We start from the raw sequence: 23,506 nt of genomic DNA, 5'->3' as shown, positions 1-23,506 counted from the left end.
TTTAAGGTCCTTTCCAACCCAAACCATTCCATGATTCTACGATCTTGCTGAAGAATAGCTGTTCTTGTTTTCCAGAAAATCTTTTAAAGATGCATCGGGAGATGCACCCTAGCAGATCCATCCACAGCGGACAGAGAAATTTCAGCTGTGCCAGCGGGAGCTCGTCTTCCAAGCAGGAGCAAACACACATGATTTGGGAGCCATTTCCCCCTCTCCTGGTAAGCAGGGCACGGCGAGCAGCCTGGTCCCCCAGCGCAGCCCCGCCAGACCCGGGTCACAAACCTCCCCCTGCGAGAGCTGCTATCCCCCTCCTCCCGCCCTTGCGGGGCGGGTGGCACCGGCGGCTCCTCCCGGCCCGTCGGCGGTCGGGGCGGAGCGAGGCGGGCTCCCGCCCCTGCGCCCGGCCCGGGGCCTGGCGGCGGCAGTGGCGGTGGTACCTGGATCCCTCCTCGGCTGCAGCCATGAAGTCGCTGTGCCTCGTCACCGTGGGGGTCCTGGCCATGACGCTGCTCATCGCCAGCATCTCCTTGCTGGTAGCACACGTCTTCCAGACTGTGGTGGACCTGCAGGTGAAGCAGGTGAGAGCACGGCCCTATTCCCACCCCAGTCCCTTCCGACTGGTTTATTCCCTCTCAAAATAATCCTGGAAGAGGATGGAGGGAGGGAAGTAGGGGCTGGCGGGTGGCGTGGTACAGGTCCCTCCTTGCACCAGCTGTGGCTGGGGGAGGGCAGGAGCATCCCTGGGCAGTGAGCCCTCTCCTGCCCTGCATCAGCCAGCTGGGCTGAGGCTCGGGGTTGATCTGAGGCTGCACTGGGCCTGGGCTGCATGAAAACTGAGTGAATAGGAGAAAAATCAGTTCTACTGAAGCGATTTTATTGGCTGTGAGGAAGCAGCTGTAGTGAGAAGGCTTCTCCAGAGCAGTAGCACATGGGGTGAGCAAGGGACACCAACCCCCACCCCCCAGTTTTGGCATCCCTGCCACAGATTTCTTGCAGCTTTCATACAGTAGCTTGTTCTGCTGCTTCATTTGCTACTGCCTCCGGAGCACAGCCAGGGGTGCTATGGGCTGAAATATGTGGTAGTAGCCCAGGCTAGGTGATGACAGTGAAGCATTTCACCCTGTTGTTACAGGGTGCTTGCAGCACATTTTGGGGACACCCAGCTGAGCATGGTTATGAATGCAGAGCCCTTCAGTGTTTGTGGTCTGCCCATACTGGCTCTTTGCATTCATCCTGTGGTCAAGTGAGAAGAGTCAGCCATGTTAGTTAACGCCTTTTGGAGTACTGATAGGGAGCACTTCCTAACACAGAAGCTGTTTTGCCTTACCTTAAATCAGCTGGGTTTAGTAAGTGCATTTGCAAGTTGCCAGTCATTGTAGAGCAAGTTGTGGCACTCTGAAGCGTGCTTGTAAACTTTGGGGGATAGCCAAAAAAAAGAGGCTACCATAGGTTAAGCTGTTGTGCAGCCTGGCAGTGTGTCAGCTGCTCTTCAGGAGCTATTCCGATAGTGTTTGTTCTCAAGTACATGTTTCTGCTTTGCTGGAATGTAGCAGGGGCAGTGGATGGTTTATCATAGAATCACAGATTGGATTGGGTTGGAAGGGACCTTAAAGCTCACCCAGTACCAATTCCCTGCCACAGACAGGGATACCTTCCACTAGACCAGGTTGCTCTGAGCCCCGTCCAACCTGGCCTTGAACACTGCCAGGGATGGGGCAGCCACAGCTTCTCTGGGCAACCTGTGCAAGGGTCTCATTACCCTCATAGTAGAGGGTGGCGAGTTATCCTGACTTATCCTGAAGTCATCTGATCATCAGCCCGTACCTTTTCTAGGGCAGTCTGAAAGCCAGGTATGGGGTGATGTGCGTGTTCATGTATGCAAAGTTGCATGCAAATCAAGGCAAAGCAGTGCACCTTTGCAAAGACATGTGCAGCCTCATATCCCAGATCAGAGGTCTTTGGAAAGGACCCCGCCATCCTCTGCATCACAGTAGAACTCCTGGTTTTGAGGCTGCTTCATGCTCTTATCAAAAGAGCAGTGGGGTATAAAAACATGGTTTGATGAGAGAGTGTAGAGCTGTCAGGAATTAGGCGTGATCCTCCTTATGCGTATTACCTCTTAGCCACATGCTCCTTACCCTTAATGGTTCATTATGTAAGAGTAAGTTGGTATTCACTCAGCAGAGCTTTCAGTAATGCAGGATAAGTTTCCAGAGCTCAGTCTTTCCCTGCTTACCACTCTTCAGCTCATGCTGGTGTACGTCTGGATTGAACAGAAACCAGTGTCCTGTACCCTGTGCCAGCCACTGCTTCCCTCCTGGACTTGTGTGGCAGCCACACACCCAAACTCCAGCATGCAGATCTCAGCCCCAAAGCAGCGTGCTCCCAGTTACTCTGCTGATTCAGCTGCTTTCAACATGGGCTTTATCTCACATGAACTTTTTCTCATTCATGTGTAGTCTAGAAAGCTGCTGTCTCTTGTGTAACCATATGTGCAGCTTTGTGCAAATAGACAACTCTCTATTTGCCTTTGAAATGTGTCAAGACTTGAGCTTTTCCAGCTCTTTGCAGGGCAGAGCATGGGACGTGAAGCATTATCTCTGTGCTCTGGCCCTTCCTAGCCTCATCCGCTCTGTCACTGGAGGAGGTGCAGCAAGGGCAAGAGGTTGTCCTTATGACAGGTAGTTCATAGAATCATCTAGGTTGGAAAAGACCTTTAAGGTCATCAAGTCCATCCATAAACCCATCATTGCCATATCATGTCCCTAAATGCCACATCCATGCATCTTGTAAATACCCCCAGGGATAGGGACTCCACCACTTCCCCAGGTAACCTGTTCCAGTGCTAGACAACCCTTTTGGTGAAGAAATTTTTCCTAATATCCATCCTAAACCTTTACTGGTGCAGCTTGAGGCCATTTCCTCTTGTCCTATCACTTGTAACCTGGGAGAAGACTGACTCACACCTTGCTCCATCCTCCTTTCAGGCAGTTGTAGAGCATTAGGGTCTCCCCTGAGCCTCCTTTTCTCCAGACTGAACTACCCCGGTTTCCTCAGCTGCTCCTCATAGGACTTTGTTTCTAAACCCTCTCCAGCTTCATTGCTCTTCTTTGGACACACTCCAGCACCATGCTCCTTTGAGAGCTTCTCAGCAGTCCTGAAACAGAGCTGACTTGCAGTCGAGTTTTGGAGCAGCTGAAGCACACCTGTGTCCAAACTCAGGACCTGTGAACCACTGAGGATTGGTTAGCTTTCAGCAGGGGGTTTCTGTAGTGCATTCTTTACAGCCAAAGGCGGGGTGCCTGGTTACAGAGAGGGTGTGGGAAGAGTGGGGAATCCAGCCTGGTGTCACACTTCCTTGAAAATCATCAGGGAGATGTGTCGTGACAAGGACAGTGGAAGCACCTTTCCCAGAAGGCATTCAAATATTGTCAACTTATCCTCTGTCTTATTTGCCAGTCTTGCCAGCTTTTTGTGAATTAGGGTGCCATGCCACGCAGATGTCCAGCTTATCAGTATCTGTTCATTGTCAGGGGCTGACACCTAAAAAACCAGCAAATAATTGGAAAAACCCTGTAATGAACAGGAATAGATTAGCTGCCCACAGGAGAAAGTCCTTCCTAGCTCCTAACAGTGCTTGCCGTGTGCTCTCTGTTGGTTACATGATTATGTATTTTATTGCCATAAGCTTGCAGCTTATGAATATAAAGACCTTTGATTTGTACACCTAATTCCAAACCTGGGCAATCAGTCCTCTACCTCAGGTGAGGCACTGTCACAGGTTGCCCAGAGAAGCTGTGGCTGCCCCATCCCTGGCAGTGTTCAAGGGCAGGTTGGACGGTACTTGGAGCAACCTGGTCTAGCGGAAGGTGTCCCTGCCCATGGCAGGGGGCTGGAACTGGATGAACTTTAAGATCCCTTCCAACCCAAACCAGGCTGTGATCGTACGATTCTTTATGCCATATACCTCACACTGATTATTTTAGAAAACACTTAAGTCTTCTAAACCCTTGAAATGTCACTGGGCATCGGCTGCCAGCCATCTCTGGAGCTGGATTTTCTGGAGTGTTTAGGACCCAAAAGGACAGGGAAGATACCTCATCCCTTGATTTAGTTTGTGTATTGATAATTTTTTGCCGTTCCTGTTTGTTTTGAAATACTAGAGCTCCTAGCACGGTTAAGTGGAGCTTTTATGAAGGATCAGCTGAGATGCTCCTTTCTGTGTAAGTTCCAATAATGTTCAGCACCATTTCCCACCCCCATCACTAACAGTAACAGTAACTTTGTGTAAGGGAAGCTTGCTTTTTATTTCCTTTGTGTGAAGTATGGTCAAGACAAGGAAAACACCAGCAAATAAGCTGCAAATTCAGGACTGGCATGACAAAGTGAGTAGGAAGGATGCTTTGGCACACTTGAAGTGAGTATGGACTCCGCTTGGAAAGGAGAACCTCTGCTCTGCTTCTGAATGTAGACAGTAGATGATAATTGTCCACTGGTTTTAGCTTCTGAATACTTTGTGTCTCTTTTTCTTGCTGTTGTGGTTGAAGCCCAGCCAACCCAGAACCACACAGCTGCTTGCTCGCTCCCTCCCGCCTTCCTCCCCCTGCTCCTGGAGGGATGGGGAGGAAATTGAAAGAATGTAACTCCCACAGGTTGAGATAAGAACAGTCCAGTAACTAAGGTATAACACAAAACTACTACTGCTGCCACCAATAATAATAATCATAAGGGAAAAAACAAGGGAAGAGAATACAACCACTCACCACCCACCAACCGATACCCAGCCCAACCTGATCTAGGCCTTCTGGGTAACTGCCCCCAGTTCTACATCCTGGTCATGACATGCTGTGGTATGGAATACCTCTTTGGCTAGTTTGGGTCAGGTGTCCTGTCTCTGCTTCCTCCTGGCTTCCCCTCCTCCCTGGCAGAGCATGAGGCTCAGAAAGTCCTTGGTCGGAGTAAACATTACTTGGCAACAGCTAAAAACATCGGTATTATCAGTGCTGTTCCCAGGCTGAAAGTCAAAACACAGCACTGCACCAGCTACTAAGAAGGAGAAAAATGACTGCTACTGCTGAACCCAGGACGCTTGTGTATAAAGGTGCAAGAGGAAAAATCTGATTCTCTGGCCTTACAATACAGCAGCAGTAACAAGAGCAGAGCCGTGTCTTTTACATATTTTGGATTAAAAAGCAGTGCTGTGTTCTAGTATCTTGCAGCCTGCCCACCCTAGTAGTGAACACAAGCTCTGATGAAAAAACCCACTGGTGTAACACCAGACCCTGCTCTGGTGCAGAGGAAAGGCAGCAGAACTAACCCTGGATGTCACCAGCTGAGGGACATGGACATATGTTTTGCTCAAAAATATGTGCTTATGTTTTTCTCTCAGCTCTAGGCTGTGTAATACCATGTGACAGACCCATTGGGTAACATTTGGTGAAAAACTAAAAAGCTTACCATATTTCAGTATTTGAGAGTTTCACAGAGTCTGCCTGACTCCAGCTCAGAGGTTTGTGAATCTGGGTTTATAATTGGAGCTGTCACTGTACAGAGCTATAAATAGACATGTCATTTCTGCGGGAGATCCAAATGGTGCCAGACAGATGCAGGAAACAAGTCACCAGATGACTTTGTTTCACTACCCATTTGCTCCGTAGCCAATCTCCCAAGGGATCACTTGTGATTTCAGAATCTCAAAAGCCTGTGTTTAAACTGACCTGCCAGATAAAGGCTCTTGCATTTCCTTCTTCTTAATGCTTACTGCATGTAATCTGATGCATACAAGTATATAAAGAGAGCATAATAGAAACCCACCTTACATTTAGCATTGATACATTGAGTTGAGGAGCTTCTTGTGTTCAGTCTAGCTCAGGAGTGGGGGGAAGGGGGCCATGGCCTCCCTGAACGCTATAAAGGTGATCTCACCATCATAAGGGATTGACTGGAGCCTAAAACTGGAATGAATATGGCCAGGGTGCACTTATTTTTTTAAACATTGCACATTAGTTGTAAGGGAACAGTTCAAATCCCTAGATATAGATGGTTAAGGTCAGGACAGGCAATAGTTACTCTGTTTATCTGTGTCAAGCTTATACTTGTGGTGTTTCATGCACCTGCTGTCACATGTGAGCTTTGTACAACTTAGGAAGGGAGCAGACATCTGTAGTTCACTACTTCACCATTTTGGAAATAAGTTGACTTTGGAATGCGGTTATTTGCATGTGAAGAAAAGCTATCATGGTCATCTGGAGGTTATCTTAAATACATTGCTGTCTTGCTCCCAGCTGTTTAGGGTGAAACTCTGGAAACACTACATCTGATCTGGGGAGGTTTCCTATTCCTGATCCTACAAACCAACTTAAGGAGAGTCCTGAGGCAACTGTGGCTGATGAAGTGAGTGAAGGCCCCCATAAACCGTAACCAAGGAATGGCAGTTGTCCAGTCTGGCCTGCTTTTCAGCTTGCATTTACAGTATTTGACTTGTTTTCTCAAAAGAATAAAAAGAGCACGTGTTGATGAGACCCATTTAATTGCAAATTATTCCCTCCTTCCCTTCTGCCTACAGGTGATAAGGTTTTCAAAGATGTAGTTTTCTTTGCACTTATTTCTGAAAATTCCACTCTGCAAGCCAAATTTCTGTAATGCTACCACAGTGTTAGAACCAGTGTTGTAACTATAGGAAAAGCCTTGATTTTGGTGGTGATACTTTTGTAGTTGGGGGTGAGTTTTAACTCAAATATAATGGTAATAAAACAAGGGGTTGAGACCTATATTATATATTTCTATTGCAGCTACCTAGAGGTTGTGGTTGTGACTTTCCTTATAACATGTTTATGCTGGTAGGTAAAGAAATTACTGATTCATTACTTAAGTGTTTCTCTCATAAAATAACCGTTTATAGCTTGTCTTTTGTAGGTCCCTGTTGGTTACAAAATAGACCGAGAGTCCATGGGTCTGGAGTTGCATGTGCTCTCATTGCTGCAGGAAAATAACTGTTTATGGTATCTGTCCTGGGTTCAGCAGTAGCAGTCATTGTTCTCCTTCATGGTAGCTGGTGCAGTGCTGTGTTTTGACTTCCAGCCTGGGAACAGTGTGGATGAAACCGATGTTTTCGGTTATTGCTAAGTGATGTTTACCCTGACCAAGGACTTGTGAGGCTCATGCTCTGCCAGGGAGGAGGGGAAGCCGGGAGGAAGCAGAGACAGGGCGCCTGACCCAGGCTAGCCAGGGAGGTATTCCGTACCACAGCACGTCATGCCCGGGGTGGGGGATAACTGGGAGTTACCCGGAAGGACACAGGCTTCCGGGTGGGACTCCTTTCTTGGCCGGTGGTATTGTATTCTCTTCCCTTGTTATTTTCTCTTATCATTGTTGTCATTGGTGGTAGCGGTGGTGATTTGTGTTGTACATTGGTTGCTGGGCTGTTCTTGTCTCAACCCATGGGAGTTGCACTCTTTTGATCCTCCTCCCTGTTTCTCCAGGAGCGGGGAAGGGGAGAGCCCCGGGGCGGTGGGGGGCCTCGATTGCTCTCAGCCTGGCACCACTCACTGGGAGTGAGTGAACAAGCTGTCTGGATAGGGTTTAAACCACGACAGCTCTTTTGGCGCCCAACGTGGGGCATGAGGGGTTGAGATAACGACAGATCTGACTGGATTGATAGTCACTCGTCACAATGCTGATTTATTGGCTCTCAAGGTTGTTCCTCTTGATCTCACAGTTTCAGTATATCGTATCTTACTTCCATCCGGTATTTGCTGTATTAGTGTTTTTCAAGTGTGGGGCTTGGGCTAAGGTTTTTGTCTCATTGTACTTTATGGTAATGACTTGTAATACAATAGAATCATTGATCATGAAACTGATCTGGCTTATGTTCCCAGTGTGGTCACCACCTTTATACTTTGGGAGGTATATGATGGAGGTGCTTAGCAATTACACATGTCTTTTCTCCTTCTCAGGTGCTCAACCTGTGAAGGAGACATTCTTTTACCCTCCCAGTCCTCCCCCCAGACCATTTACATTTGAGAGTTTTGAAGTTTTTGAATGGCCTTTTAATGCTGTTGAGACTTGTTTGCTGATTGTGATGGGGATCACCATGCTGGCACGCATACAGAGTGTGTTTTGCCCATGACTGATTTCAAGAGTTAAGCAGAGTCAGGTTTGGGTCTTGTCTGGGGTCAAACAATGATGTAGGAGGACCAAGAGATTTTCCCTGAGGCTGGACAGTCATGAGTGGCAGGGTGTGTGGGATAGTATGGGCAAGTATCTAGGTCAGCAGGCCCCTCCGGTACTTTGGAATTTCACCACCGAACAACTGCAAAATCCAGAAGAATTAGTAAAACAAATGAGGTGTGTGGTCATTCTGGCCATACCAGAGATGGATTGCTCTCAGCCCGGCACCACTCACTGAGAATGAGTGAACAAGCTGTCTGGCTATGGTTTAAACCATGACAGTATCTTATACCAGGTTAGGGTTTTGCTGGCACAGGATTACTCTGTAATAACTGGTAAGTCTTCATTCTGAAAAATGTCAGGCAGAAGTGTTTGTGGAAAGAAGTAGAACAACAAAGCCAATAAAGGTATGCCCTTAGCCTGTGAGCCTGTAGCGTGTGTCTGATCTTGTCGATATTTAGTGAGATGCTTCAAAAATGTATTTATAAGCATTGTAGAATTGGAGTCTCAAATTCTATTGCCTGTGCTTATTCTAAGGGCATAGAGTTCCTTCTTTCCTATAAATATCTTACAGCATCTGTCATTAACAGCTAATCTGTCTTCCTCCTGTTTTAGGGAACAGTATTGAAAAATGGCACGGAAACCTTTGAAGCCTGGGAGGATCCTCCTCCACCAGTCTACATGCAGTTCTACTTCTTTAATGTGACAAATCCTTTGGAAGTGCTTCAAGGCGATACTCCTCTTGTAGAGGAAATAGGGCCATACACCTACCGGTAGGATCATCATTTCAGTGTTTTCACATCGCGCTAAACCTGTTGTCTGTGAGGAAGCCAGAAAGTGGGACCCAGAGTGCTTGGGATCCAGTTCTAGGAGGAAAACCTAGCTATTAATGTGTGATTACTTACATTGAAGGGAGCATCATCATACACCACCCAGACCGCACAACTAGACTGACATTTGGAGCACCTGAGATCAGTTTTGGATTAAGACAGAGAGTTCTGTCAGATGTTGGGTAAGATCTTGCTTGTGTGCTGCTGTTCCTCAGCTGCTGGACACAGAGGAAGTTGTTTGCATCCTAGTAGAGTGTCTTATTTGAGGAAAGAACAGTTGTGTGAGGTTTGAGAGTCTGGGGAGAGGATGATTCATGTGTTCACTCAAAAATTACCTCCCAGCTGAAGTTGCACAATTTGCATTGGTAAAATGTGGCCAGAAAACCAGTTAGAGAGTGGTACTATAAGGATCTTCCTCAGTCAACCCCCACTGTAAAACCAACTTGGATTCAGACATATCTACCATTTGTACAGACATAGAATTACTAAAGCTACGTGCAGTGTTGGAACTTTATCTGGCCTCTTGAACTTTCCTTCTGTGTGATATGGCTGCACACAAAACTATCTGCTGCATGTAGAGGAATTTTAAAGTCACCTTACAAATGAGTTTTCCTTTAGAGATTCATTCTTCTCTGCATGCAGCAATGTAAACCAGGAGTAGTGCTGTGGCAGGAAGTAGTTTGGTCTTTGAAGTTACAGAGGTATGAAAACCATGGCAAAAGGTTGATTTCTCATTGTCAGACTTGCTTCTAGTCACACACACTCATTCAGTCTGGGCACCAGCTCAGTGCCAGAAGGAGATGTCTTTATCTGTGCTGCAAAAAGATCAGAATCTGGTTGTTAGTGTTTAAAAAAAATACTGTAGAATAAAAGGGAGAGCCTTTGTGGTAGCTTTGGCCTCTGCAGTATATCTTGCCTTTCTGCTTCTTTCCTCCCACACCTCAGCTTTGCTTCACCCTCTGCCATCAATCTTTTTCCCCATTTCCTCTCTATTTTAGTACTGTCTGTTTAGCCATGGCAAAATACCTTGTCTTAGATAAATTGGTAGGGCTGGAGAAAAGACATAATCTTTCAAGTTCCTAATCTTCAGGTCTCTAGTATAATGCTGATAATTAGCTAGCCCTACATTTTCTCTGTCAGGAAGATAAATAGGGTCAGCTCTAGGTGTAGTAGAGCTACATAAAACCACATAGGCCCATGCTTTTCTGCAGCCTGGTACTCAATCCCCTTAGCTACCTTAATTTTTTCTTCTTTTCTTAGTTCTGGCTGTCTCCTGGCTGTTACGCATAGCCCCAGTTGTGAAGCTGCACCTTATCCATGAGAGAGTGTGATGAGATGGACGGGGCCGGTGGTGTAGCTGGCTGGGTTGGTCTGTTCCCAAGGAGAGGCCCAGCCAGAGCTTCTGGTTTGTGGCTAGCTGGGAGAGCCTTCCCCAGCAACACCACAGGCTGGCTATGAGCCAGCTGGGTGATGCAGACTCTCCCAGCTGGGTGACTCTCCCTAAATTGTTTGTTGGAGTGTGAGGGAGGGAGGGTGCGTGTTTCAGTTGCTTCTGGCTTGTTTGGTTAGTCTGATCTTGACATGTCCAAACAGGATTTGATTGTTCTGTGCTCAGTTTGATAGAACGAAGAGGAAAGTTAGGAAACGGAGTGCTCTTTTCCAGCAGATTTGTTAATCCTTGCCTGGCTGTCACTGCCGGTATCAGACTGCAGCGGTGGGTGAAGGAAGAGAGGAGGCATGTGGGAGGAGAGGGAGAAAGGAGGGGTGTCGCATGCTGGAGCCAGAGAATAAACACCAACTTTATCTCACATGCCCTGTGTAGCAAAGCCTTAAAAACTCATTTAGGTTTAGCATGTGGTATAACACCTAAAATGCCCTAAACTTGAAGTATGTGGTTCAGTGCTCTTATGAAACAGGGTACTGGGGAGAAAGGCTGGAAGTAAACTGCCTCAGACAAGCAGAGTTAAAAAATCTGAGTGACAGAGAGGAGGCGGGAAGGCTAAATAAATCTCTTCCTGCATATTCTTCCTGCAGTTCATAGTTTGGAACAACAGAGTTAGATTCTGTAACACAAAAAAAAAAAAACACAAACCACAAAAAAACCACAAAAATACCAATGTAGCACTTGTATTTTAAAATCCTGGAAGTTAAATTTGCAGCATATAAAATAATTGTAAAGTACAAGCTGCTTATCTGCCCAAGCCTAAAGAACACTTCAATATTGTCTGCTCTTGCACACATACACAGCTTTTTGTCTTTAACATCTGAGATCCTCCTACTTGTATCTCTAATCAGAGAGTATTATTTTCCTCTCCTACCCTTTTACACTTGGAGAGGCTTCTCAGGTTAACTCTGGCCTATTTTAGGGAAGGCACTTACAATTGTCCATTGCCATCCCCTCAGTTCAAGCCCTGGATATGAAGTAGGTTGCTGTACAAGAGGCTCGTGCCAACTCAGGCTGGAAGTGTGGCCAGACCAAAATTTTCCTTGGTGGTAGAGATGCTGAAGAGTGGTAGATTTGCTGTTTGTGTAAGAAAGATGGGAAATGGTTGAAACAGTTTCCCAGGCCTTTCCAGTTGAAAGCCTGAACCAGATTAATACAGCTGCGTTGATGGATCTAGTGCAGCCAGGATAGGATGTAATATCTGAAATGAATAAAAAACATCATAGCACAGGGTCTCACAGAATAATTCACTTTCACATGTTGGGGCTTAAAATCTACACCAGAAGCAAAGCAATGAAAAAGTCAACAAACTCCTGAGTGAATGGAGACTTGGGAAATGCAGAGCATTTCACTTCATGTGTACACCAAAGGTTTCATGCCATGGACAGACAACCTTTACTTCATTCCCCTTTACTGAAGGGACACATATAGCTCATTTTGAGCCCAAGCTAGTCAGTTGTGCAGAATTGTGTGCTTCTTCTTTGTAAGATGGTAGTGGCCATGGATTGAATTATGGTTATGACCTGTGTTTCAGGGTAATTAAGATGTGACTTCCTCATCATGCCAGCAGGTAGCATTTGATGTTTCTTGCCAACTGCAGTTGTTTGTCAGCAATCCTGAGTTTTATGATGCTTGTCTGAGTGCGTAGACAGTAACAGAAATAACCTCCCAGGTCATGAGTAGTTCAGGGCAAAAATGCAGTTGAATTTCTGGCCAGGATTCCAGCCTGAAAATTAAAGGAGAAAAGCTGAAATGAAGCTTGTAATATGCCCACGGTACATGTAAGCCCAGAAGTCCTAGTGCAAAGTACTTTAAAGCAAGCAGTAAGATGCTGGTAGGTTCTTAGGTCATGTTAATGAGACTTACGTGAAGCCTACATCTTGCTCTGACTGAGAGTGGATTTTGCCTGAAGCAAAGTTTAGTTTTCAAATCGTACTTCAAGGGCAGTCCCATATCTAGTGCCTCTAAATCCTTCTGTACTGTTAAGATTGTTCTCTTTCCTTGGAGGTTTTTTAAGATGAGGCAAAATACAAACTGAAATGAACATGTGGGGTGACATTTCTGAAATAGCCCTATGAGGCCTGATTCAGCTTACACTGATAAAAAGGGGAGTTCTGTTGCTGATAGCAGCAGAAGCAAAAATTAATCCACTCCTACTGAACTGTTCCCACCCTTTATGTGCTTAAAGCAGTAGAATAGCTGTAAGTTAACAGCAATTAATGTTATGCATGCTTGTTTAACTTAATTAGAGAACAAACACTTTGTTTTTCAGAGAATACAGGCCAAGAGTGCACGTTCAGTTTTTGGACAATGGTACCAAAGTGTCTGCTCTGAATCCCAAGACGTATGTATTTGAACCTCAGAAGTCAGTTGGAGACCCTGAAGTGGACCTGATTAGAACAGTTAATGTTCCTGCAGTGGTGAGTTCTCTTTCATTTCTGCTTGGAAATCATCCTAACACACTTCATAACTTGCAGCTTGTTGCTTCATGCTATCTCTGTCTTTGTGGTAGATAAATGTGATTGAAGAATCAGAGAGTCAGCTTTTATCTGGGGCAGACACTGCACTCAGTTTTGGGCTGGACTGTTGTGGTGGTTTTTTATTATATTGCTCCTTCACCATACATCTCTCTAGTATTAGCGCCTCACCCTTGTGCTGAAAGCTGACACACACTGCAGGGCTGAGCAGAGATCAGGCTTGTTGGGTTTCCAGATGTTAGCAGAACTGGAGAATAAGGTGAAAGTACTCTGTAAAGAAAGTCTTATTTGGGTGATCAGAAGCAGACCATCATTTTGGGTCTCATACAGGAACAGTATGACAACAAGCAGATCCAAAGCTGTCCTACCTTCCAAAGGAAATTAGACTGTACTAAAATATTTGTTGGTTGTGCAACTAAGCCTTTACTCCCTGTACTAGTTTAATTGACTTAAATTACAGAATGCATTCATTTCTACTCTCCTCTCAGCATTTCCAAAAATGCCTTCTCTGACTTTATGAATGAATACATAAATGCATTATATAAAGGAGTAGATAGGACTCAGCTTACTAAAAATTACAAATAAGACAGTCAGTGTATTTACAATTCCTCCCAGGATTTGAGTGGTGGTAAGGATTATCTCCTGTTCAGATTTTTTACTGTGATCAACTGTAGCAGGTAATGTGAAGAGAACTGCAGGTTGGTTTGCCCAAGGCATATTCCCTTCTTTTGGTTTTGCTTTGTTAAAGACATGTTGTGAATCACTTGGCAACTACAAAGGGAATAAATATGGGTATTGTTTGCATTTTGGAGAAATTGCTGTCTTTTAAAAGTGTAAACTGTGACTTCCTATGGGTGAAATTCAAAGCATGTCTTCAGCTGTAAAATACTTGTGAAATCCAGGCTGTTTAGAAAGCAGTTTTGCACATTTCACTTCAAATCTTTTCTTAAGGCTATGGCAGTTAATGACATAGAACTGAGCTGGTGTCACAGTGCCAGGCTGAACAGGAACCTGCAAGAGCTCATCCCTGTAGAAGAAAAGCTGGAGAACCTGTTAGCCAGCACTTACTTGCCATGAGCAAAATAATGAAGCCAAAAAGACAGTTGAAACGTGTCTGTGTTTGTATGTGGATGGTATTACTTAATCTACAAGAAATCTGACCATTTCTCCCTTATTCTGATACCCTGGCAGACTGCAATGGAGTGGACCAGGTCAACCCCTCTTCAGTTTGCCACAGAGGTGCTGCTGCTTCTGTACCAAGAATCCCTGTTCACAGTTCATACTGTCCATGAATTACTGTGGGGCTACAAAGACAGGCTCTTGTCAACCATTCATCTTTTGCATCCTGAGATAGATCCAGTGTTTGGTTTCTTTAATAAGGTAACTGGTGTGCAAGACCTTCTGATGCTTTACATGGGAATGATGTTGGTGCTATACAGTTTGGGCTGTCACAGCCAGCCAGTTGGGAAGGCTGGAGATGGGCTGCAGGGACAGCAAAAGGGTATTCCCTCTTCAGTTTGGCTGGATCTAAGCACTGGCTATAGCACAGCTGTGGGTGTTTTATTTGACTTCTCTTTATCAGGTATGGATAAGCTTCCCAAGGACAAATCACTCCACTATTGCCTGTGCTCTCTTGAATAACATGGGCTTTGCAGGGCCACTTGTGCAAACTACTAGAACATTTCCTGACCTATTTCCTTAGTCATGGATTGCAATCACATGTTATTTCCGTGCTGGAGCTGTTACTGACTTCCACGATGTTTCTGGTTGCATATCCATGGGCTCTGGAGTTTACTTGTTTCTTGGAGATCATCTGCAGTGCTCAGGTTATTTTCTCTGGTGGTTTTGTTTTTTGGTTTTTTTTTGGCTAAGGGCTGTTTTTTTCAGTTGCAAATTTCAAAGGTAACATTAGATTAGCCTTTTTTTCATTTCCTTTACTTGGGAGGGGTAAGAATCTAGCCCGATCCTTCCACCTCATTGATAATCAAGGTGGAGTTTAATGAACTGCACTTACCTCACAGGGAGTCCATCACTTCTGAGGTGGATTTGAAGTGATGACAGCTTAAACTCCTGCCACCTCACTTCAGTTACAAGCTGGGTGTTACAAAATGAGCAGAGTGATTAAAAACTCATGTATCTGTTTGCAGATGAACGGAACCGATGACGGAGAATATGTTTTCCTAAGTGGGGAAATCAACTACCTTAACTTCTCAAGGATTGTGGAATGGAAAGGAAAAGAGTAAGTTTTTCACTGTGGTCTCTGTCAAAATCTGTCCCTTTTCACATTTTGGATGAAGATAAGCATTGTTCTCCAAAAAAGGGTTCTTTTATAGCTCTTAGCAGCTTCAGGCCAGCCCCCCAGTATTTTGGTATGTGTCATATAACTCTGAAGGGAAGATATCCCAGCAGACTGCTGGGACTACTCATCTCTGAACCCCTAACTACCCCTTGGCACAGGTGACCCTCTCTTCCTTCCCTCCTGTAGGACACCCATCCCAGCCACCTGTCGGGACAGTATTTCCACATCTACACAGCCAGTGTTCCCAGACACCACACTTTCTTACTGCTCTGTACCCAGAGCCAAGGCTGGGGCAGCTCGTGCCTGGGTATCCAGCACCTCTTTCAGTGGGCAGCCTGTGTTACCAAGAAGCCAAAAGATGAACTTCCTAAAGCATGGCCACTGCTCAAAGATATTCTAACCCTTACTGTCTTTTTTTGGTTTTCTTCAGGTCATTGAGCTGGTGGACAACAGAGACATGTAACATGATCAATGGGACAGATGGGACATCCTTTCACCCGCTGATTAGTAAAGATGAGAACATTTATATCTTTTCATCTGATTTCTGCAGGTAATGAGAAGAAAATGTTACTCAGACTTTAAAGCAGAGCATTTACATCCATTCCTCTTGGCGTTTCATGTTAGGCTGGTGCTTTTCCTCCTGTGATTTTATTTAACACTGTGAGTGTTCTGCACTCATTCATGGTATGAAGGATGAAAGATATACACTAAAGAAACCCCAATCTGCATCAAGTGAAGGAAGTGCTATTTCAACATGAAGTGAAAATCTGGAAGATGACTGGAAAGACAGACTGGATTGCTTTGCGAGCCTAGTCATGAGAGGAATGGAAGAATTTACATCAACTTTGCCCAAAGCTTCTTTCCTTCAAAGTCTTCCTCTGTGCCCTGCTTTTTTAGAGAACCTGGATTGTCCTCTTTAGGCATTCATGACTTGACATAATGCTGTTTGAAATGCAACAAGATGCAGAAAATCTTGGTGTTCCTTCCTTATGTTCCACCTCGTCTCCTCCCTTGTCCATTTCCCTGTCTGTGAACACCCAAACTGAGCTGAAATTCCCTATTTAAATCAATACAGATGCATGTTACGCCGAATTCAGGACTTGCCAACTTGTTCTGTATTCCTTTCCTTGTCCCTCTCGGTAATACATACAATTACTGTCTCACACAAGACGCAATAGGGGACTACAGTAAGACCCTGAGATGCTGGAAACAGGCATTAGTGTCCCTGGAGCAGCACAGCTGGCACAGGATTATCTATTCTGTGCAGCAGCAGAGTTGATGGAATGAGCATTTGCTGATCAGAAGCCTAATAAATTTAATACTTAAGATCTTTGGAATGGGCTTAAATGAAGGCTGTAGATTACTGCAGACTTAAGTAGATACACAGAAAAGTGCTCAAGACTTAACAAATTGGGGTCTGGCTTTTCCTCCTTGCAGATCTTTGTACCTGGTGTACGACAGCTCGGGAACTGTTGCGGGCATCCCAACCTACCGCTTTGTGCCCTCTGCCATGGTATTTGCTAACACGACGGTTAACCCAGGCAATGCTGGATTCTGTGTGCCACCAGGAAACTGTCCTGGCACTGGTGTTCTCAACGTCAGTGTCTGTAAGCAAGGTATGTTACCAGGGTGTGGAAGCAGACTGGAAGAATGTCAGTGGGGAGCATGCTTCTTTCTGCGTGAAATATAGGAAGACACTTTGGTGAGGCCTGTAGAGTTACAGTTGTGCTCAGTGAGATCTGCCACCAGCAAGTGATCATTTGGTTGTAAAATGCAGCAGCAATCTGAGGGGATGTTCTTGTCAGATCCTGTCTGCTCCAGCAATGATTTAAATCAAGGAATCAGAAGGAAGTACCAGACATGAGACATGAAGCTGTGCCTCAACACTTCAAGAGTGTTGATTCTTTAGCTCCAGAATGGACTTTTCCTTTCAGTGTAAATGGCACAGAGATGAGTTTTAAGGTTCTCACAGACTTCTTTGAATCCTGCTCTGTCTTGTTTAGGTGGTGACTTTTTATGTTTTCACATTCTAGGAGCTCCAATATTTCTATCAGCTCCACATTTCTACCAAGCAGATCAGAAGTTTGTAGAAGACATAGAGGGCATGCACCCGAAAAAAGAGTACCACGAGACATTTCTGGACATCAATCCTGTAAGTGCAGCCTTTTTAAAAGGGTTATATAGGGAATCCAAGCACATGGGTTTAGGTCACCTTCTTGGGTGGTGTCTATCAACATTGTTCCAGTGACCTCAAGGAAGGTGTACTAATTTATGTGGAACTGGTCTACTTGGGTTTGCTTGTATAGAGCAAACTGCTGGTTAGCAAGAATTAAAATACGTTTCCCTTTGTGTTGTGCAATTAGAGATGCCCTCAGACTGGTAACGATGAGATGAAGGAGTTAAAATATTTCTTAGAAACAGGTGAGGCTACTTTTCTGGTTCACCCTGCCATCCCAAGCATCTGAGTATTATCTTGACTGTGTTTTGCCCAAGCTGAAAAAGTTGAGTATGTGGACCAAGAGAGGAAATCAATATTCCGTGGATGTTGGACTCAATTTAGATAGCATGAAGTCATGAGAAAAGAGATACAGAAGCATAGTGATTACATCCTTTATGGGTGTTTAAAGAGTTGTTGGCATTTTCAGCATGAAATGTCAGAAATAAAAGGAGCTTGGAAGTGATGGTCTGTGTTTTTTTTACACTTGTGGTTTAGCCCCAGCTAAGCACCACACAGTTTCTCACTCACTCACTCCCAGGCAGGATGGGGGAGAGAATCAGGAGGAGAAAGCAGGAGGAACTTAAGGAACTATGAGAAAATGATTGGACTACTAGTGCAGCTGCTGCTTGGTATCTGGTTTGGTGCCAGGTTCTTCTCGTGACCCTGCTGTTACTTACCCAGCTTTTTGGTTAACTGCCACAAAATGGCACCTTCCCCCTCCCACACACTCTCCAGAGTAAATTTTGCTGCTTGAATGAGAAAAATATTCCTGTGCATCCCATTGCAGCCCTTACTGCGTTGTGTTTCATGCTTGTTATCCCTGTGGCCATACTCTTAATAGTTTTTGATACTCTGATTTGTTTTATTCCCCAGTTGACAGGGCTTGTCCTGAAAGCAGCCAAGAGGATGCAGATCAATGTTCATATCCGAAAATTACCTGAATTTTTGTAAGTGTTCTCTGCTGCTAGGTGGATATATTGCATCTGATTCGATACTCAAAATTAATTTGTCTGCTGTGTTCAAATAGAATATTGTTTGGAGACAGCAAGTGGTAGAGAGAGAAATCCAGTCAAATCTCAGTTGTAAGTGGCAGTATCCTCTCTTCTCAAAGATCAAGTAGATTTTGCAGTTCCATCTGCAGAATAAAAGCAGTATTCAAGAAAAGCAAGATGTTATGGACAAGTTCCACGTGGTGTTTGTGGTGCATCAGTCATATCGCACTGGCTTGTTTGCTCACAGAGAGCGTCTGCCACCGTGGAGTGCAGCTCAAACTCATTCCAGTGAGGACATGCCATTCTACTCTTCACAGCTTGCAGGAGATAAATTCTGCCGTTACCATCGTTTCTCGGTAATGGTCACATGAAAACGAAGTGAAAAGGCATAAGGCCTGCCCCTACCTTTCCCCAACAAGCACAAAACACAGACCAAGTGGTATGTCTCACAACAGCAGGCAAGAGAGGGCTCGTTTGACCGGGTAGAGGGATCTTGCTTGTGATTGCGTTGATATGGTAAAGAGAAATCTTTGTACTGAAATTTTGGCAGTCAGTACAATCCTACAGACAGGAACAGGGTACAATCCCAAGTTATGTGTGGGTAAAATGCCCCATGTCTTCTTTGTTGCAGGTGGATTCTGCCTGGTTTTCTGGGTGTTCAAGTTTGAGTGGCACATCCCCAAATTGCAGCGCAGTTGAGCAGAAATACTGTTGCCTGCATCTTGTGTCTTTCTGACATACTGATTTACTTGCCACTAAGGCTGTGTGGTAGCTGTTCTTTCTACTAATCCTCTGAGCTGGTGTTTATTGGCACAGCTTTGCTACATATTGCATAAAACAGAAGTATTTTACCTGCCTGATTCTCCTGGAAGAGTCAGTGATGTTTCTTCAGACCAGCACCACCTTATTTTCTAGTGTCTAGGAACTGTTACATTAACACAACTGATGCATAAGCTGTTATTTTCTGTGTGCCAAATGTTGGGGGGGATGGGGGATTGCTGCTGTGAGCAGGTTCCTTGGAGAATAGTTTCTGTGTTTTGCAAGTATAAATAACCTTTAACATCAGCTTAGCTTAGCATTCTTGCTGACCAGCACAAATCTGCCATTCAGTTGGTGATTAATGGGCCTCTTATGGATCCTTCTCTTTTCCTCCCAACCAAGCCCCTAAATATGCCATTGCTCCCAAAACAGAATTCTCTATCTATCTTGGAGACTGAGATTGTTCTACTCCAGGAGGGAGGTGAAAATCAAGAAGAAACAGCCCGGAGGTTTTTTAGGGACAGTTTCCTTGTTCGTTGTTCGGTTATAATCTGTCTTCAGAACCCCCAAGTTGAAAAGTTGTGAAACAGTATTTTTTTATTGTTGCTTTTTCTCACACAGTGAAACGGGCAACATCCGAACGCTGATTTTCCCAGTGATGTATATAAATGAGGTAAGTATTTTTGTTGTTTCATTGCAGCATTGTGCTGTGTGTGTGCTGGCAAAAACAGTTTTTGAGGTAACCAGAAAAGAAAATGGTGTCGATCACTTTTATGCAGTGATAGGTAGGAAGCTGTTGCTGTTTCTTAACTAACATCCTCTGCTGCTTGTTGACCATAGCATCAAGTTCAGCCCTGCAAAACACTCTCAGACAGTCTTTTTAATTTCAAAGGTCTTTGAAAGGGTCAAAGGCCCATGAGGAAAAGGGATGCTCAGATGAGGAGGTGGGAGTTCACAAGACCAAATCCTTTTTTGTATCATCTGTTTTGAATATTCCTGTGCTTTAGCTGGATCACTGCATTAACTGGATTCGGGGAGGACTCTAGGGTACCAGTTTCAATGTTGTACATCATTATTGCAGGCCTGTATTGTTCCATGCCTAAACTGAGAGTTGAAAATCTACTTTCTTTTGAAATACAGACTAGATAAAGCAGTCTCATAAAAGGAAGCACAGAAATTGATCTTTCTTTTACCTCCTCACATCTGTCTCTTCCAGAGTGTTCTGATTGATGAAGCATCTGCCAGCAAACTCAAGCATGTCCTGCTGGAAGCCAGTGTTGTAATTGGAATCCCATTCATAATCATGGCTCTAGGAATTGTTTTTGGGATTGTTTTTATTGTGCTGGCATGCAGGTCCCGAGGAATAAGTGAAGAGGTCAGTAGCATTTGAATTTGGCCTTGCTTACTGTATATCTGCCTGAATTTGATTTTCTTTCTGTTGCTTTTTACCTGCTCAGTGTCTTTGTGCACACAAACATTTTTATATGTTGTTTTTGTTTAACGTGACCTTTCTAGGGAAGGGAAGTTCTAATAGACTCAGAATAAATCACCAAAGCAAAGGAATGGAGCTAATATGAGGAATGTGGTAAGGCAGGTCATGTGTCCTGTGCCCAATTCCCTTTCCAACAGCAGTGAAAGAATCAGCCTGTCTAGAGGACCCTGGTGGATAAGATGCAAGAAGTCCACTGTATTTAAGAACGCTGTCAGAACACAATCTGACAATGTTCTCAGAAACAATTTTCAGAATCATAATGCAAATCTATTACCAAGGAATGGGTGAATTTTACAGACAGCAGCATGCAGAAAATTTTCTCCAGACAGTACTGATTTCTAGATCTATTTATGAAAAGTGCTATCATAACGTGATGTGTTGGCATTAAGGTTGCTAGTCATGCTGAAAGCTGATGCCAAAATTTCACCCTTATAGGCAAGGCAGTCAGGTTCAGAGAATACAAACTACAGATCCTCTGGTTAGAGAAATAGACTGGGTACTCTAGTAGGCTGTTTTCTCCTTGTAGTTGCTGTTGTCTTATCGTGATCTTACTTGTATGGTGTTTCCTAAATACTACTTTTTAACAGTGTGAGAAAGCACCCTCACACCTACCTCCAGAGCACCTAGCCACCCTGTTCATGTGCTTTGTCTTAGTCCAGTGGGACTTGGGAGTGTGGTACTGGCAGCGGTGGTGGCACTTCGGCAGCAAAGTCTCCAGCCTCCTAGCCTCAAGTGGTGGCTTTGAGAAGCTGATCTTTGGCTCTCTTGGCCTCATTCTTGATTCTCTCATGAACCAAAAGGGGTTCTTCAGGTTCCTTTACAAGAGAGACTTTTGCCATTAAGCTTTTGAGCTTGCCTGTTACTGGCTGGCTCAACTAGAGAGTCAAAACTGTCCCACTGCCTGAGGCCCCTGTCCCAGGCATTCCTGCCCAACCCTACAGGTATAGCTTCACATCATCTCTCTTTGATGTTCCTGAACATTGTACAGGGATTAAAATGAGAATGGGACACCTAAATTCCATGTTTTCTCTACATTGCCTTTGTTCCTTTTCTTGCAAAGAGAAGTAATTCAGCTAGTTAATGCTCTCCCCCTCCATGCACGGCAGTTAATGGCCTTCTGTCATTTGTAAGGTGCTGCTGTGAGCCTAAGGTCCCTGCCCAAGCTGCCACCCACCCTCTGGTACTTTTATAGTGCACTGCTGGTTCTGTTACAGGAAATTGTACTTAGGAGTAGAAGCCAAGAGCTTTTTCCTTTCTTGTTTGGAGTCTCAGCCATGCAGCTTCCCCATCATGGAAGCCCTCTGATGTGTCACATCTAACTTGCTGTGTTGTGACTGTTTTCCTTTCAGAGTACTGAAGATGAAAGGTCACCGCTCATCAGGACATCTTAGTAGGTTTCCTTTAACACATGAGCTTGGAGAATAAACTAGTAGAGCTGACCTAATACCAACTACCACTACCCAGCATTCTCTACTGCAGAGAAACAATTGTGTCAGTTGTAACTTTTTGTGGTATAGAGATGGAAGAGAAGCTGCACTACCTTGAAGGGAGGAGACTTTTTTTGCCAGCTAAGTTACAACTGCATTTTAAAACTGCTTGAGATCCTGCTTTTTCCAACCCTGCACTCTCTTTGTACCTGCACTGACAACCATAGATGATCATAACCACTGTAGTGTTGAAAATAAAATGGCCTGAATTAATACAGAAACAAGACAAGGGACATTTGCAAATGGCCTTGGGAGCGTGGGCTGCAAAGGACCTTGCAACACAACAGGCTCCTGTGTGCCCTGGAACAATGGACAATTGGGCTGTAGGCCTAGGCTTGTCTTTTCTGTCAAGTGTTGTGTGCTACTTACTACCAGTATGCACTGACTGTGTGTTATTCATGTCTTCAGTCCTTTCACGAATGTATTTGTACAACTAATCCAAACCACTGAGTGAAACCTTGTTCACCACCTCTAGTTTCCAGGTAAAAGGAGGCTGATGATTTGAGATGCGATGCTGTATAGACCTCTTCACTATTGTAACTCAGAACAGTTACTGCATATTACGATGCGTTTCTCCTCAAGGTCTGGGTTTTTTTCAAACCACACCACAGCACAACATTGTTCTTGATGGTGGAGGGTTCAAAAATTGTGTTCTTGTTCCACCGGTATTGGTGTCATGGTTGTCAGCTGGTTTAATGTGAATGCAGACTTGGCAGTTGACTGTTGAGGATAAAAGCACATCTCCATGTTAAGGTAGGCATAGGGCTTTGAGAAGTCATAACACTTATTTTACTTGTCAAGCGGAAACTTGTTTTAAAAATCACAAAGGTATTTTTCCCCTGATTAAAAGAATATTCTTGTGGAGGAGTATTTCCATTAGACCTAGAGAGTGAAATGTATTTTAAAAATGTATTATTGTCTTCTAAATAGAGGCACTGGGTTTTGCATTGTCTTGGTTTTGTGTGGTTTTTTTCCCCAAGCTGGTGATGTGTTCAACAGTTTCATTCATCTGGAGCCAGTTCCACCCAGGAAATTTGAGTGACTGCAATTATTTATAATTTGTATTAGCTAAAAGCACCAGGCACAGTGTGCGCTCCTCACAGTACTGCAGTTACAGCTTTGCCTCTTCAGAGTGTTTGCCATGGCAGAGGCACTCTGAACCTCGGCCAAGGTCTCCGGTCAGGCACTCGCCTGCCATTTGCTCTGGGGAACAAAGAGCTTCTCACAGCTTCCTGCAGTGATCCTGTCAAGGGAGTTGTGCTGAAGATTCAGCAGGCTAAAACTGTCACTTCTCCACACACCGCCAAAGTGTTGCTGTCTGAGTGGTAAAACAACGCTG

The 23,506-nt window shown here is 44.6% G+C and overlaps 1 protein-coding gene across 2 annotated transcripts; it reads left to right on the top strand.

Moving 5' to 3' along the window:
- Window positions 1-369: 369 nt before the first annotated feature.
- SCARB2 (scavenger receptor class B member 2) lies at window positions 370-23,119 on the top strand. Of its 2 annotated transcripts, XM_062624979.1 has the most exons (13): window positions 370-578; window positions 8,785-8,942; window positions 12,716-12,863; window positions 14,112-14,300; window positions 15,068-15,159; window positions 15,650-15,769; window positions 16,657-16,835; window positions 17,253-17,371; window positions 18,311-18,384; window positions 19,810-19,861; window positions 20,405-20,563; window positions 20,704-20,773; window positions 22,030-23,119. In XM_062624979.1, exons 1-12 carry the CDS (start codon window positions 462-464, stop codon window positions 20,731-20,733), a joined length of 1,437 nt encoding a protein of 478 aa, XP_062480963.1. In that variant the 5' UTR covers window positions 370-461; the 3' UTR covers window positions 20,734-20,773; window positions 22,030-23,119. The 2 variants fall into 2 exon arrangements, with proteins under 2 accessions (XP_062480963.1, XP_062480962.1); XM_062624978.1 differs by lacking the exon at window positions 20,704-20,773.
- Window positions 23,120-23,506: the final 387 nt, after the last annotated feature.

This window comes from Pezoporus occidentalis, unplaced genomic scaffold (genome assembly GCF_034315485.1).
Source record: "Pezoporus occidentalis ecotype Australia unplaced genomic scaffold, CSIRO_AGI_Poc_V1 ctg275, whole genome shotgun sequence".
Taxonomy (NCBI): domain Eukaryota; kingdom Metazoa; phylum Chordata; class Aves; order Psittaciformes; family Psittacidae; genus Pezoporus; species Pezoporus occidentalis.
This window is presented reverse-complemented; position numbering and strand designations above follow the sequence as displayed.